Source organism: Sparassis crispa, assembly GCF_003851025.1.
Source record: "Sparassis crispa DNA, contig_000000F, whole genome shotgun sequence".
NCBI classification, from domain to species: Eukaryota; Fungi; Basidiomycota; class Agaricomycetes; order Polyporales; family Sparassidaceae; genus Sparassis; species Sparassis crispa.
The window spans coordinates 4,061,431-4,075,166 of NW_020939747.1; the positions used below are offsets into that span (position 1 = coordinate 4,061,431).

Below are 13,736 nucleotides of genomic sequence, written 5' to 3' on the forward strand. Positions count from 1 at the left end.
ACGGGGTGCTGATGCGCCTACGCTAGCGTGACCTTCCCTGGCACTCCTCGGAGTGAGGATCCAACATCTCCCACAGAAACAGATCATCAGTTAGAGCCCACCTTTTAGGGTGTATGTGAATCACTAAGAGCCAAAATACAGATGTTCAGTAGGAATGAATCTTCGCATATTATGGGTTCAGGGTTACTGCCCAACCACGAAGCGATAGGACCAAGGTTGTAGCGCGGTCTGAGATCATATCCGAATCCTTGCAAGCAGGCGTGGCTTTCTCTCCAGAACTTCTCGCCGTGAACGCGTAGAGTCCTTAGGGGGTGGCCTCAGCGTGAAATGAAATCTCGGGTGTGCATAGAGCATGCGCACGAAGCCTCGCATGAGATGAATGCGGGAAGACAGTGGACTGAACAATAGCAGTTGTGAACGTGATGATGCGGCACGCTTCTTACTTGCCAAATAGAGCAGCTGCTCAATAGACTGTGGTGGCCGATCTCAGATCTCACTTTCTTCATTTCGCCGAATAGCTCAGGGTGACGCCCGGCCTGCTCAGCTGGATTCCTCCTATGGCCAACAACGCATTGGAAAGGCGTGGACGCGTTTCTACTTCCTCAAAAACCCCAATGTGCGTGCGTATTCCTCAGCTTTTCTCTCCGCGCACCCGTGCCATTTCGCTGCGCGACGTCGACGGAACTGAAGATGGGATCACCGTACGATATATTCGGCGTTGTCTCTGGCATCATCGGTATTCTTGCGCTTGTTCTTGCTTTCCTCCAATCGCAATCTCCATCCCGCAAAATGAAATATCTGGATGAGGTCTTGCATGACGCCGAATCACTGTGGCACAAAGCTATGGAAGAAGGTTTGTTCGCTCGGACGCCCTTGTATGTTCTGCACACGGAGTCGCAGCTTACCATGTGAGTGATCTCGATAATGTGACAATATACATCGAAGATAATTCTGACGTCTGCCGCAGGGCCCGCTCCCAGACGGAGCTACTACGAGCGCAGACCTACTGCGCTAGGACATTTTGCCAGCTGTTCATGGCAACGGTAAGAGGACTGTCATCAAAAATATCTTCCAGGTCCAAACATGTGGAGGAGATTCGTGCTCGAATTGCGGTTAGTGCCCATCCGTTGAGCGAAAACTATCCTCTTATACGCAATATTTTCTAGACAACAAGTGCGCAGGTAAGAATCAGGCTCCACCTTGAAGGAAATCTTCCTTCACCTCAGGATATAGCCGGTAACTTTCATCTTCCTTCTCCTTAGATTGATTGAATATTCATGTGCTTGCATATCGCAGAATTCTTGGGTTCAGCAGCGGAGCCGATCCGCGGCGACAATCAAGTTATCTCGTCCCCGGATAAGATACCCACCAGCAATGTCCCAACACACGAACAACACACGAAGCTCGCTCGGCTCAGAATCCCCAGTCTATGGTCGTCCTCAGGAAAGGCCGGAGATTCTGACATCACGCTCGTATCATCTGCGGTGTCTCAGGGTGAACGCATAGTGGCAGAAGCAAGCTTATCCGATGGATCTTCTGCTGACAGTAATGCTGAAAACCACAGCGAAGGTGGACCCGTCCATGGTTACTCGAGCCAGAACGCTTGCATAACGACCTCCCCTGAGAAACTCCAACCCTCCCCTCCTGGACCTCGTGGTACTACGTACAAGACCGTATGCCGTGTTGTGAAGAAGCTTTCTCCTGGGCGTCGTGCTCGCGTCGACGTCCTTTCTATCTGGGCTGTGCGTGCTCCCCAGCGGATGCCTTCTGGTAACGATAACCGCAAGTGTTCGTGCAATGTTCACTCTTGCCGACAGAATGTCATCGAACCTTGGGTTGCTGGGGACGAAGCCACGGAAGATATGTATACATCTGGTGGCCAGGTCAAGGAAGTCACCGTCAACTCGGAGGTCTGATGCTTGGAGCCTTGGATCAAGTCGAGTTGTCTTACGATTGGGTTCGTTGTATGCTACCATGTCACGAGCTGTTACGAGCTACTACGACGATTTTCTTGTATCTTGACCACGTTCTATATATTGGGCTGTAGCTCAGCATTAGGCTGCACTATTTAAATTACTTCAATTGCTTATACTGAATCCGACGCGCCACAGACGCGACCTATCACGTGCACCGTGTTCGACGTCAACATTAAGCTCCTTCCTACCGAGTTTGCGTCTCAGTTCTCCTTGTAAGAGGTAAGCTGACCTCAGTATTGCACTACTGATTCGTTGTGTCACTAACGAATCGTCTGCCGCTTCACGCACAGGTTGGATCTTAGCACGAAGCACGAAGGGACCAGGTGAGTAATGTGACAGATATATTTCCGTTACTGTGCACGGATTCTCAGAAAGTGTTAGAGGGGTGACAAATATTGACATTTGGTCGTTCAGTGTTCTCAAAGTCCAACAAGTCAAAAATTTGCGCCAGATATGCATTCTCTGCATCGTCCGACCTCGGCAAGGCCTCCTTCGTCCCGACCTCAGACTGGCATGACGCATACATGGACCGCACAATCTCGTCCAACTACTGCCCGCCCTCAAACTGCAGCCTCTTCCCGCCATGAATCCAGCTACATCGTTGCTCTCGTCGAAGGTCGCGGCGTTGCACGCGAGGTGGGAATGGCAGCGTTGGATAAGGATACAGGCAGAGTCACTCTCATCCAGGTGTGTCTCCAAGGCTTCGTATATACAGAGTGTTGAATGTACGTGATACAGTTGGCAGATTGCCCGACATATGTGAAGACCTTACACCAATTGCACCTTCACTCTCCCTCGCTTATCCTTGTCCCGGACACCTTCCTGTCGGTAACAGATGTTTTATTGGCTTCTGGAGCAAAGAAGCCGTCAACAACGTCTATTCTGATACAGTGTATCATGGAAGAGTTTGATTCCGTACCGATTGAACCAGTGCCGAGAAAATACTGGAACGAGACCGCTGGTGAGTGATTGCGTAGTACTGTCGACGAAGTAAAGACTGACACGTCATTTCAGGGTACGATTTCCTTAATCAGCTCACTGTCGAAGATGACGAGGGGGCTGCAACACTCGTCGCAGCATCAAGCAAGTCGGTATATGCGCACTTGAATGATGTTCCAAGGTTCTCAAGGGTGTCTAAGCAGGTACTACGCGCTGTCAGCCGCTAGTGCGCTGTTCAAACACGCGGAATTCAAGCTCAATCTCCGTTTCTCCGCGTCGTCATTGTTAATCCGGTATGTTCAGGTCGAGGGTACAATGATGATCGACCCGGAGTCTGCCCGAAATCTCGAGTTGGTGGGCAACATATCCTACAAGAAGTCGTCTCATTCGCTCTTCGGGTAAGAATCTTGACCGATTTACCCGTATAATCGACGAGCCGTCGGTGCTTTTCAGCCTATTGAATCACACATACACTGCGATGGGTGCTCGCCTTCTACGCGTCAACGTACTCGCTCCTATCACAGGTACACAAGAAAATTTCCCAGATACACCGCTGACGTACTGAAATCTGTGATGCGTCATAGTACATGGGTCAATCGAGGCGCGCCTCGACATCGTGGAAGGTAATTTTCATCCCACTCACTCCTATAGGCAAACAAACAAACACCTTGACAGAACTGGTCCAATCAGAAGATCGCTTCAACGAAGTCAAGAACGCGCTGAAGACCCTGAACAGAATGGACTTTGACAAGCTGATATCTTCTGTTGGTCTCCTTTGTTTACATCCACCGATCTCTAACCCCTCATATAGCTCGCCTCCTCCGAAGCCCGCGACACCGGCACCGCGAAGCCCGCAGCGGCGCGTGTCGCGCAGATGCTCAACCTGCGGAACATTGTGAAGAGCCTGCCGCTTCTCGCGAAGGCTCTGACGGGATGCAGGTCGGAACTACTGCACATCATCAGAGAGGTGGGGATCTATGCTTCATACGCTAATGCCTGAGTTTTACCTTTGCGTACTCCAGATGATATCCGATGAGCGGTTGGAGCGGATCGAGCAGCTGGTGCGCAACAGCTTGAACGAGGAGGCAACGCCTGCCAAAGTAGGCACCTCACGCTTCAAACAGACTTCATGTTCACCATCCAGCAGGGCGGCCTCGGCGCAGTCAACGCCCGCGTGTATGCGGTCAAGGTATGCACTTCTCCTTGTCCTCCAACACATTCTTTACCTCAATCCCCTGGCAGGCCAACTATAACCGCCTGCTCGATGTAGCGCGCGAAACGTACAAGGAGAACGTCGGCGACATCTTCACGCTGCAGCAGGCGCTCTCGGATCGCCACAGTCTACCGCTAAGCCTAGTGTATCAGGACACGGGGTTCGTGTTCGCGCTCAGGAAGGGCGACCTCGAGGGCGAGCTTCCTAAGGGGTTCGTCAACGTGACGATGCAGAAGGGACGGTGGACCTTCTCGAGCGTGGAGTTGGTGTGTATGCACTTTTGATTCTGATAAAAGAAATCTCACAGCCGTGAGTAGAAAAAACGCAATGCACGCATGAAGGATGCGTTGGATGAGACGTTGATCCTGAGCGATAAGTGAGGACACTTCGTACCGCGTTCATGGTCACCAAGTACTCATTGTATGCTCTTCAGAATCATTCAAGAACTCACCGCCGAGATTGTGGTAGATATTGGTGCTCTGTACAAGGCGTCGGAGGCTGTCGCCATCTTGGACATGCTGTGGTCCTTTGCTCATGTTTCCATCTGTATGTATGTATCATCTCTGTCCCTTTTCCATGCTATACGTGGCTCTTCGCATCGCAGTGCGCAACTACGGCAAGTCCAAAGTCTGGTATTTTGAGCACGTCTCTCACACGTTTGCTGCAGTACGTCCCGAGTTCACCGGCACGCTGGCTATTAAGGCGGGTCGACACCCGATCCTGGAAAACGTCCAATCAGCTGGCACGCTTGTGCCAAATGACGTCTACTGCTGCGAAGCCTCCTCTTTCCAGATCGTCCAGGGACCAAAGTAAGGCTCGTTCTTTGTTCTGACGACTTTCCCATTGATGATTCGTGCACAGTATGTCTGGTATAGAAACACACCCGTGCATCCACGAACTTTTGATTGACCCTGATGCAGGAAAGAGCACGTATCTGCGACAGATCGGGCTGCTGACCGTCATGGCAATGTGTGGATGCTTCATCTCCGCAGAATACGGCAGCTTCAGGTGCGAGTCTTGCTACTCTGGCTTACTTCCCTCGTACTCCTGTTCAATTTAGGCTTCATGATGCCCTGCTCACTCGACTGTCGAACGACGACGACATGGAGAAAAGCTTAAGTACTTTTGCCAACGAGATGGCCTCTTCTGCCATGATCCTAGGTACCTTGTCGGACATCCTTCATTTCCGGTGCATCTGACTTCCTCTACTGCTCAGGAATCGCTACGCCGAATTCACTGATATTGATCGACGAGGTCGGGCGCGGAACTTCTCCTAGAGAAGGCGTCGGTATCTCACACGCCATCGCGGAAAGTCTGATACAACTGAAGGTGCGCAGGGCAATTTCCTGGAATCCTTGTCTCGATGACGTCTGTGTCTCGTAGTCCTACGTTTTCTTCGCAACGTGAGTGGCCTTCGGCGGTAGACTCTACTATTTGACGCGTACGCTCATTCTTTCAGGCATTTCAATGAGCTCGTCACGACGCTGTCGCGCCAACCCTCTGTCGTCAAGTGAGTGATTGCTATCCTTCTCCGTTCGGCTAACGGGCTCGCGCTAGTTTGCACCTGTCAGTGCAGGTATGGATTACCCCGAAGGCATTGTGGTTTTGTCTGATTGTCTCCTGACTCCAGAAAACACGACAGTCCAGCTCAAATTTCGGCATGGCCTTCCAATACAAGTGCGCTCACTACCATAACGCACCTGTGAGCCTATTGATAACCCCACGCCAGAATCGTCGATGGTGCACCGGAATCGCAAGAGCACTATGGTTCGAACTGAGGCCTCCGTATTCTGCCTCTCAGAGCTGACACGCACGCAGGCCTGGAACTCGCGCGGCTTGCCGACCTACCTACTGACGTGCTTGGCGAAGCGCAGCGGGTGGCGGAAACGCTCACGGAACTCGAAGCGCGAGAGCGACAGGAGAGCGAGACGAGCAAGGTTGCCGTGCGGCGGAAAGCTCTGCTCAGGGTAATCTCCTGCTGAATCTCCCCCTTCCAATGCTCACTAGATGTCTGCCTTATCTTGCTTTTTGTGTGCTGTGCTCTATTTCTTGCTTGCGCTCCTCTCCTCGCCTGTCCTTCCTCCTCCCGGACGCCAACAGCTCCGCACACAACTGGCACAGGCACTGGACCACTCGTCGTTGCCAGACGAAGAACTCGCGGCGTACCTGGAGCGATTCCAGAAGGAGATCACTAAAGCTCTGCATGATACGCTGTGACTGGCACAACCCCACTGCGGTACGATCTGTGTACAGTTTTCCGGCTGTGTGCCGCTCGACGAACTCCAAATTGGATGGGCCTCTGCTCGGACTGTGATACTGTGCGAAGCGTGCATGATTTGTATTCTCGTGTAATCCGGGATGTGTATTAGTTCTGGAAATCCATGCACCCCTGCGTGTCGCCTTGATCAGTGTACGCAATGAATCTCGATCAGAGATATCCACATGAAAAGGTAAGTCGGTCGGAGAATAGGAGTGAGACCCGGATTGACTGCCACATACTAAAGCGCCGCTTAGCGCTCGATACGATTCTCCTTCAGGATAACAGAGACGCTTATACCCATTTGAATTTTTGCAGCGTGGTTTCCCGAGGTTAGGAAATTCAAGCGTTCAAATTACTCTGACAGTGGCATGAGTTGTCTACCGTTTCCAGACGCGATTGCTTCCCGGACCTCGTTGTATAACTCTTTCTATTCAAGTCTAATGCCGCCGACTCCTGGAGATGCACCAAGCCACAGTGTGCCATCCGTGAGGTCCGACGCAGCAAGTGCCGGGCCTAATTACGTTTTCCGTCGTACTAGAAGCGGTCTATACGCGACAGAAACAATTCAAGAACCTAGCTTTGCAGAAGTGGCTGTCGTCGTTAATTATAAGATTCAGAACCAGACAGTGGCACGCAGCGTGACAAGAGTGAGGTGCTGAGACGCGTGGCGTCACGTAGCGTCACACCAATCCACGTGACCAGGACGCGTTTCGTCGCCACACTTCTCCGCCGCCATGAGCTCTCTTCCAATTCAGGGCTTCCTCACGAGGGGTTGCGATCTGGAAGTTGGGAGTTCTATGCACTGAAGAGCATTGAGTAGATAGCACAAAGAAATGGGTATTTAAACAGCACTCGAGGCGACCCACATAGGCTTGAACGCTGAAATGTGGCGGATGCGATGAAAGGAATTTAGGAAAACAATGGGAGGTACCAAGGAGGTACCAGTTGAACTGTCAGCCATACAGCCACCTGTTTCTGAGTCACAATGGTCCGTGCGCAACAACGGAAAGGCATAAATAGGGCGCTAAAACTCGTAACACACCTTAAACTCGAACATGTATGTCCACCGTCCTTTCCTGTCAAAGCGCTACTCACCTGCCCTCTCCTTCCTCCGTTTCTTGCTCTTGCATGTCGCCTCCACTGCCACTGCCCATCAACGTCTTCAGCTCGCAGGTGTGCTAAGCACAGATGGCCACGCAAGAGGTACGTTCGTCATTGTGGCCACGGTCGTCTCTGCTCCACATGCTGACTCGCGGACACCATCAGCCACTACAGCAAGACACTTCAAGAGCAACAACAAGAGAAACAAGGAAAGACAATTCGACAACAGCGACATCAGCAAGAATTCAGGCGGGTGGGTGGGCAACACCGGCAAAGACTGACGACACTTGAAGACGGTTGGGGCGGGAGGGTGGCCAAGACCAACTGAAGACTACTAGGAGGAAGACTGGTGGACGTTCAAGTTGGGGCGGGTGGTGGCAAGACCAACTGAACACAAGCGGACGCGTTGGTGGGCAAGATTAACGACGACTGACAACATTCGCAGGTGGTTGGGGAGGGTGGTGGCCAAGACCAACTGAAGACGACGGGTGGGCGGGCAAGACTACTAATGTTTGCAGGCGGTTGGGGCGGGTGGTGGGCAAGACCAACTGAAGAAAACGTGGCGGGCGGGCGGGCAAGATTGACGACGACTGACGGACTTTAGCAGGTGGTTGGGGCGGGTGGCGGGCAAGACCAACTGAAGACGGCGGGTGGGTGGGCAAGATTAACGACGACTGATGCACATTAGCAGGTGGTTGGGGCGGGTGGTGGGCAAGACCAACCGAAGACAATGTGGCGGGCGAGCGGGCAAGATTAACGACGACTGATGCACATTAGCAGGTGGTTGGGGCGGGTGGTGGGCAAGACCAACCGAAGACAATGTGGCAGGTGTGCGGGCAAGATTAACGACGACTGATGGACTTTAGCAGGCGGCTGGGGCGGGTGGTGGGTCAAGACCAGCGAAGGCCATGACAGCAATACCGGCAATGAGCAAGAGGTGGTGGGTGGGCCAAGGATATAAGGTGCGTCCCCGAGGTACGGGCCGACGTGCGGTTTCGCTCGTCGGTCCTGGCGCAGGCCTTTTCGTGGCCCTCGGGATAAGTACCCGCCGACGCCCACGACCAGCGCGGCGGGGAAACTAACGTGCGCCGAATCTTGTACTCTTTGATTGTCCACGCATACTGTATCCTGTCTTCGTAGTTGAGTCTGTCTATCGTATAACGTCTGCTATTTCCCGTATCTTGACACTCACGGAGACTGCTATTGCCGCAACACACTGAGCTTCGCTTGAGACCATCTTCGACTCAGCGAAGTTGTGAATTGCGGACATTTTTTACATGGTGATCACCATTAGTTACGATGATTGCCTTCACGCGGGAAGGATGAGAGACCATGAAAACATGCTGGTCATCAGTTACTTATCGCTTCAAGGGTCTGCGACATGTCCAACGCTCAGCGAAAAAAAGGGTCCGGAGTCAGCAGGAGCAAGAGTGAACGGCACACCAAAGGACAGAGCCGTTCCACGGTAGGCGCATGCATGGCAGTGTCGTTGTTCGCCAACTTTGCTACGTCCACATGGATCCAGTCCTCAGGAAATTCAAACAGGATGGCCGTCGATCTCAGCAGAGACTCGCGCAATGCAGTGGAACAACTAGGCCGACGCCGGCCATCGTGATGCACCGTGCGCGAGGCTGCTCGAGCTCGTCGTCCGCGCGACAAATCGCGTCATATCCAGAGGCACGAAGGTTGGAGCAGATTGTCTACCATCTGCCTTCGGGAGACTACAAGTCGCCATCGAGCGCGACTTTGAGTACGACCTGCTAGCAGCGAGTACATGGCACGGCATCACGCACCCGACTTGCGTCTCTATTCCTCTATGGCGTGGCTAGGCTGCTCAATACTTTGGATTCGCCTGAGCGGGTTCGTTTGCATGTCGCGCCTAGGCAAATATTTGGCCGAAACAAGTTGCACACCACGAATCAAAGTCTGCGGCAAGTCTAGGATCAGCCCTGGGATCAGCCCGCGGAAATGAAGTCCAAGAATCGAGCGCAATATCGAGCAGCGCTAGGTCTCTCACGGGCAGCGTCTCTAGACAGCAAGCATGGGCAACCTGTTCTCCAAAGCGCGACTCGTTCTCGAGGCGGGCATTCACCTCAGCAAGACCTACGACCTCCTCGCAGACCGCATCGCTACTCCACCCGGTCTCCCCATTCCCAATCCCACCCGCCCCTTCTGGACGGACCCCCCATCGCCCATCTCTTCCGATGGCGACCCTCTGCCGGACTACGCAGACGTGGTGATCATTGGCTCTGGCATCACCGGCGCGTCTGTCGCGTACACCCTGCTGGGGCTGGACAGCTCATTGAAGGTAGTCATGCTCGAGGCGCGCGACGTCTGCTCGGGTGCCACAGCCAGGTACGCACGCTCCGCCTTAACGTAGCATGTCTAGGTATAACATGTGTCTCTGCAGAAATGGCGGGCATATCAACGCCCCGCTTTACCACGACTACAGCGAGCTGAAGGAGAGATACGGCGAACGCGCGGCGGAGATCATGATCAGGTTCCGCTTAGAGCACTTGCGCGAGTTCAGGCGTGTCGCTTTAGCTGAGGACATCCTTAAGGTCTCACAGGTTCGTGAGACGGAACACTTGGATGTGTATGCGAATACAGAGGGCTTCGCCCAGGCGAAGGAGAACCTCGCAAAGTGGAAGAACGACATGCCCGTCGAAGCCTCCGGTTTCGAATCGTATGACGGTAGTGAAGCTAAAACGGTGCGTCCTGCCATCTACGAATTCGTGACTTTCATTTGTGTTACTTCGCAAATTTTCGAGTCAGTGTTTCGTTGACGCAATCTGCCACTCCAGAAATTCCGCCTAGGCGAGCAGGCTGTAGGATGCATTCGAAATCCAGGCGGAGCTATACATCCTTATCGTTTCGTTACGTCGCTGCTAGCCAAATTGCTCGACCGATACCCTTCTCAGTGAGTAGCAACTCGACATCCTAGTCATCACTGCGTCAATTATGGCCGTCCGCAGGTTCCACATTGCAACACGAACACCCTGCACCGCGATCCATGCCTCGACCGCGTCCGCTCCCCACTACACACTTACCACACCGCACGGCAGCATCACGACTCCACACGTCGTCCACGCAACTAACGGCTGGGTTTCTCACCTGCTCGCCCCCCTGCGTGCCAAGGTGATACCCGCACGCGGGGTAATGACCGTGCAGCGCCCAGGCTCGTCGCTGAGCGCGTCAACACACGACGGCGGGCGCTCGTACGTCTTCTATCGCGATACGACTGGGTACGACTACCTCACACAGCTCCCGACGGACGAGCACGAGCTCATGTTTGGCGGCGCCTGGGCGGTGGCTGTCAGCGACGGGCTGCCCGAGCTCGGGTTCGCGGATGACTCGGAGTACAACTTCGCCGCCGCTGCGCACCTCGCGGGCGCGCTTCCGCTGTACTTTGGGCCGGAACACTGGGGAGAGGAGGCACGAATCTCTGAGTCGGTGGAAAGTACTCAATGGGGGATAGGGCGCACGAAGGCTCAGTGGAGCGGAGTGCTCGCCATCTCCGTCGACGGCCTGCCCTGGGTCGGGCGTGTGCCGCCCAAAGTCTCAGGACGCGCGCAACCGGCTCCAAAGGTAGCCACGAAGGAGGGTGCGGCGCTGGCCCCGCCAGGGGAGTGGATTGCTGCGGGGTACACGGGCGAGGGGATGGTGCACGCGTGGATGAGCGGGAAGGCGCTTGCGTACATGGTTCTCGGGCGCGAGGGTGAAATAGAGGCATGGTTCCCGGACATTCTACGGGTCACAGAGAAGCGTTGGAAGGCGGCGAGTGTGGACGACATGATATCGCGCTTCATGTGATCTGCGGTCAGTGCTGCGATCCATGGGTCTCTTTCATCGAGGATTTTGAATGATCCCTGTTCTGTGGCTTTCTGTTGCATGTGTAGACTAATGTTACAATGTGGCCTATACATCTTCACTTCTTCCCCAGTGCTTTGAGGGCCTGGTCCACTACCCCCGTCAATGCAATGACGCCCTCCTCCTCCTGCGTCTGTCCAATAAGCTGCAGGCCCACAGGGCAACCATGGAACAGCTTGGGATCGTCTGCGATCGCCCGTCAAACACGCCGAATACGCCCAAAACACGTCAGCTGTGAGTGATACACGTGGGATAGATCTGCAGGTACACGCACATAGTTTGTATATGGCCTCGTCTTCGTGATTATAGAACGCGTGCGGGGCCTGCGCGCCGTCGAGCGCCGCATCCGCATACGTTACCGGGAACGCGCAACTCGTATAATCGAGTGCATTGCAGAATGTCGTATAGAACGCATCGCTGCAGAACGCAATCTTTGTCAGTGGGGGAAGTTGGCGAAGAGGGATGCTACGTGCGAGTTGCAGCCGTGCGGGCACGCGGTGTACGGCGCCACGGGGCTAATAATGGCGTCCACGGGACGGCCAGTCCCAGTCCTGGTCGCGGTCGCCTCCCAGTGGTCGAGATGCGACTTCCTGATCGCGCGCTTTTCCTTGTGCAGCTGCCACAGCTGATGGACGTGAAACCGTATTCAGTCCGTCAGGTCTTTGTTTGACGCAGCGGGAGACCCACCTCCCAGGCGTTAACGTGCCGGCGCTCCCCGACGATTGTGCGCGCCATCGGCTCGTCCAGAGCGTATTTGTGTGCGTCAGTGGCGGGGCTCATGGTTTGCAGGAGAGGCTCGCCGGAAAGTTCACATGCCGCGCGATAGTCGTACCCATCGTCCGCCGCGAATATATTCTCCTGCAGAAACCATCGACTTCAATTTCCGGTGTGGTATTTTTACACGAATGATACTAACCGCATTCCTATATATGTCCATATGGCGGTGCGGCTCCCAATCAATGACTGTAACACAGCAAAAGCGCGGTCAAAATCACGACGGCAGTTAGTTCATTCTTCCCAGACGTTACCTGTATGCCCGGCAGCCTCAAGCGCCTTCTTCACCATTTCCATTGCACGGCGCAAAGGCGGGTGAGGTTTCACAACTAAATTGTCCCACATGATGGCGAAACACATATTCACGCCGTTTCCGTGCTCTGCGAGCGCGTACTCGCGCTCGGACCACTCCTTCCTGACCGCAAGGGGGTCTTTGCGCCAGGGCCGCGCGTCAATGATAGCCTTGGCAAAGATCTTGACAGCGGCCAGGGAATTCGCCATGGGCCCGAGGACGGAGGAGATGGACTCCTGGCCCTCGGCCGCATTCAAAGTGTTGCAATACGGGAAACGCTCGTACGAGGGGCGCAGCCCGTACAGGTTGCAGAACGCGCTCGGAATGCGCACGGACCTGGTTCCCACCGGTGAGCGCACGATATTAGCGGATGGACACAGCGGCGATGCTCACCCGCCGATGTCGGTGCCGACGCCTAGGGGGCTACCGCGCAGAGCGATGAGCGCGCCCTCGCCGCCGGAGGACCCGCCCGGGGTCATGTACCGGTTGTACGGGTTCGTCGTGCGGCCGAACACATTGTTGTATGTCTCACCCCACTGTGGCGGCCATACAATTTAATTGACGGGCAGTGCAAGCAGATAGCGGGCGGGATTATACCATCAGCGTCTGCGGGACATTTGTGCGTACGAAAGGCACCGCGCCGCATTCGTACAGGATCTCGACCAGGACGCTGTCGGACTCCGCGTAGCGGCCGATCCACCCGGCGTATCCTGCAAAGGGAGTCAACAAGCCGGTTTCAATATGTACATGCTAAGGCCGCGTTACCCATGATAGTCTCGAGCCCTTTGATGGAGAATTGATCCTTGAGGGAGATAGGAAGACCATGCAGGGACCCGATGGGCATCCCGGTGGTTCTAAGATGATCGTCTACCTCCTTCGCGCGGGCGAGAGCGCGCGGCACAAATATCTCGGTGAGACAGTTGGTCTGTGAAATATACGGAGATCAAAATTGCGGACAGATGTGAGCAGACAGGACACGAACAAGCTGGTGGGCTATGATGGCGCGCTTGTAGAACGCGGTTGTCACCTCGGTGGAGGACCATTCTGCGGAGCGCAGCTTGTGGAGTAGAACCTCGATATCTGTGTCAGTTATTTCGAGCTCGTGGAGGGTCAGCAGTCCGCAAGTGCTAGGTATTTCGAGGACATTCGACTGGTAGTCGGCGGGAGTCTCGATCAGCCACTCTGGGGGAATCGAGTCGTTCTGTTTTTTCTTCCGCGAGGTGCAGATAGTCTTCCAGTCCTGGTCAGGCATTGAAGGAGAAAGAATTGAAGAAATGTATTCGAATCACTACATGCCTGGTTATCTCTTCG

General features: G+C 54.3%; 4 protein-coding genes across 4 annotated transcripts; 3 read left to right on the top strand and 1 right to left on the bottom strand.

Moving 5' to 3' along the window:
• Positions 1-690: 690 nt before the first annotated feature.
• SCP_0114840 (hypothetical protein) lies at positions 691-1,916 on the top strand (the record flags this gene model as incomplete). The annotated part of the gene is made up of 4 exons (XM_027753707.1): positions 691-908; positions 968-1,112; positions 1,167-1,236; positions 1,297-1,916. The coding sequence occupies 4 exons, from the start codon at positions 691-693 to the stop codon at positions 1,914-1,916; spliced, it is 1,053 nt and encodes a 350-aa protein (XP_027609508.1).
• Positions 1,917-2,489: 573 nt separating this feature from the next.
• SCP_0114850 (MutS protein homolog 4) lies at positions 2,490-6,345 on the top strand (the record flags this gene model as incomplete). The annotated part of the gene is made up of 24 exons (XM_027753708.1): positions 2,490-2,663; positions 2,715-2,937; positions 2,991-3,063; positions 3,119-3,313; positions 3,369-3,439; positions 3,500-3,538; positions 3,591-3,679; positions 3,727-3,882; positions 3,938-4,015; positions 4,063-4,104; positions 4,158-4,394; positions 4,446-4,504; positions 4,562-4,674; positions 4,733-4,937; positions 4,990-5,136; positions 5,189-5,289; positions 5,345-5,457; positions 5,512-5,531; positions 5,588-5,638; positions 5,686-5,704; positions 5,759-5,805; positions 5,858-5,895; positions 5,947-6,095; positions 6,229-6,345. 24 exons carry the CDS (start codon positions 2,490-2,492, stop codon positions 6,343-6,345), a joined length of 2,556 nt encoding a protein of 851 aa, XP_027609509.1.
• A 3,185-nt stretch (positions 6,346-9,530) lies between these two features.
• On the top strand, positions 9,531-11,302 carry SCP_0114860 (hypothetical protein; the record flags this gene model as incomplete). Its single annotated transcript, XM_027753709.1, has 4 exons — positions 9,531-9,844; positions 9,900-10,200; positions 10,294-10,409; positions 10,465-11,302. The coding sequence occupies 4 exons, from the start codon at positions 9,531-9,533 to the stop codon at positions 11,300-11,302; spliced, it is 1,569 nt and encodes a 522-aa protein (XP_027609510.1).
• A 115-nt stretch (positions 11,303-11,417) lies between these two features.
• On the bottom strand, positions 11,418-13,677 carry SCP_0114870 (Acetamidase; the record flags this gene model as incomplete). The annotated part of the gene is made up of 10 exons (XM_027753710.1): positions 11,418-11,545; positions 11,634-11,776; positions 11,833-11,984; positions 12,047-12,217; positions 12,276-12,322; positions 12,388-12,761; positions 12,819-12,961; positions 13,023-13,135; positions 13,191-13,350; positions 13,408-13,677. The coding sequence occupies 10 exons, from the start codon at positions 13,675-13,677 to the stop codon at positions 11,418-11,420; spliced, it is 1,701 nt and encodes a 566-aa protein (XP_027609511.1).
• Positions 13,678-13,736: the final 59 nt, after the last annotated feature.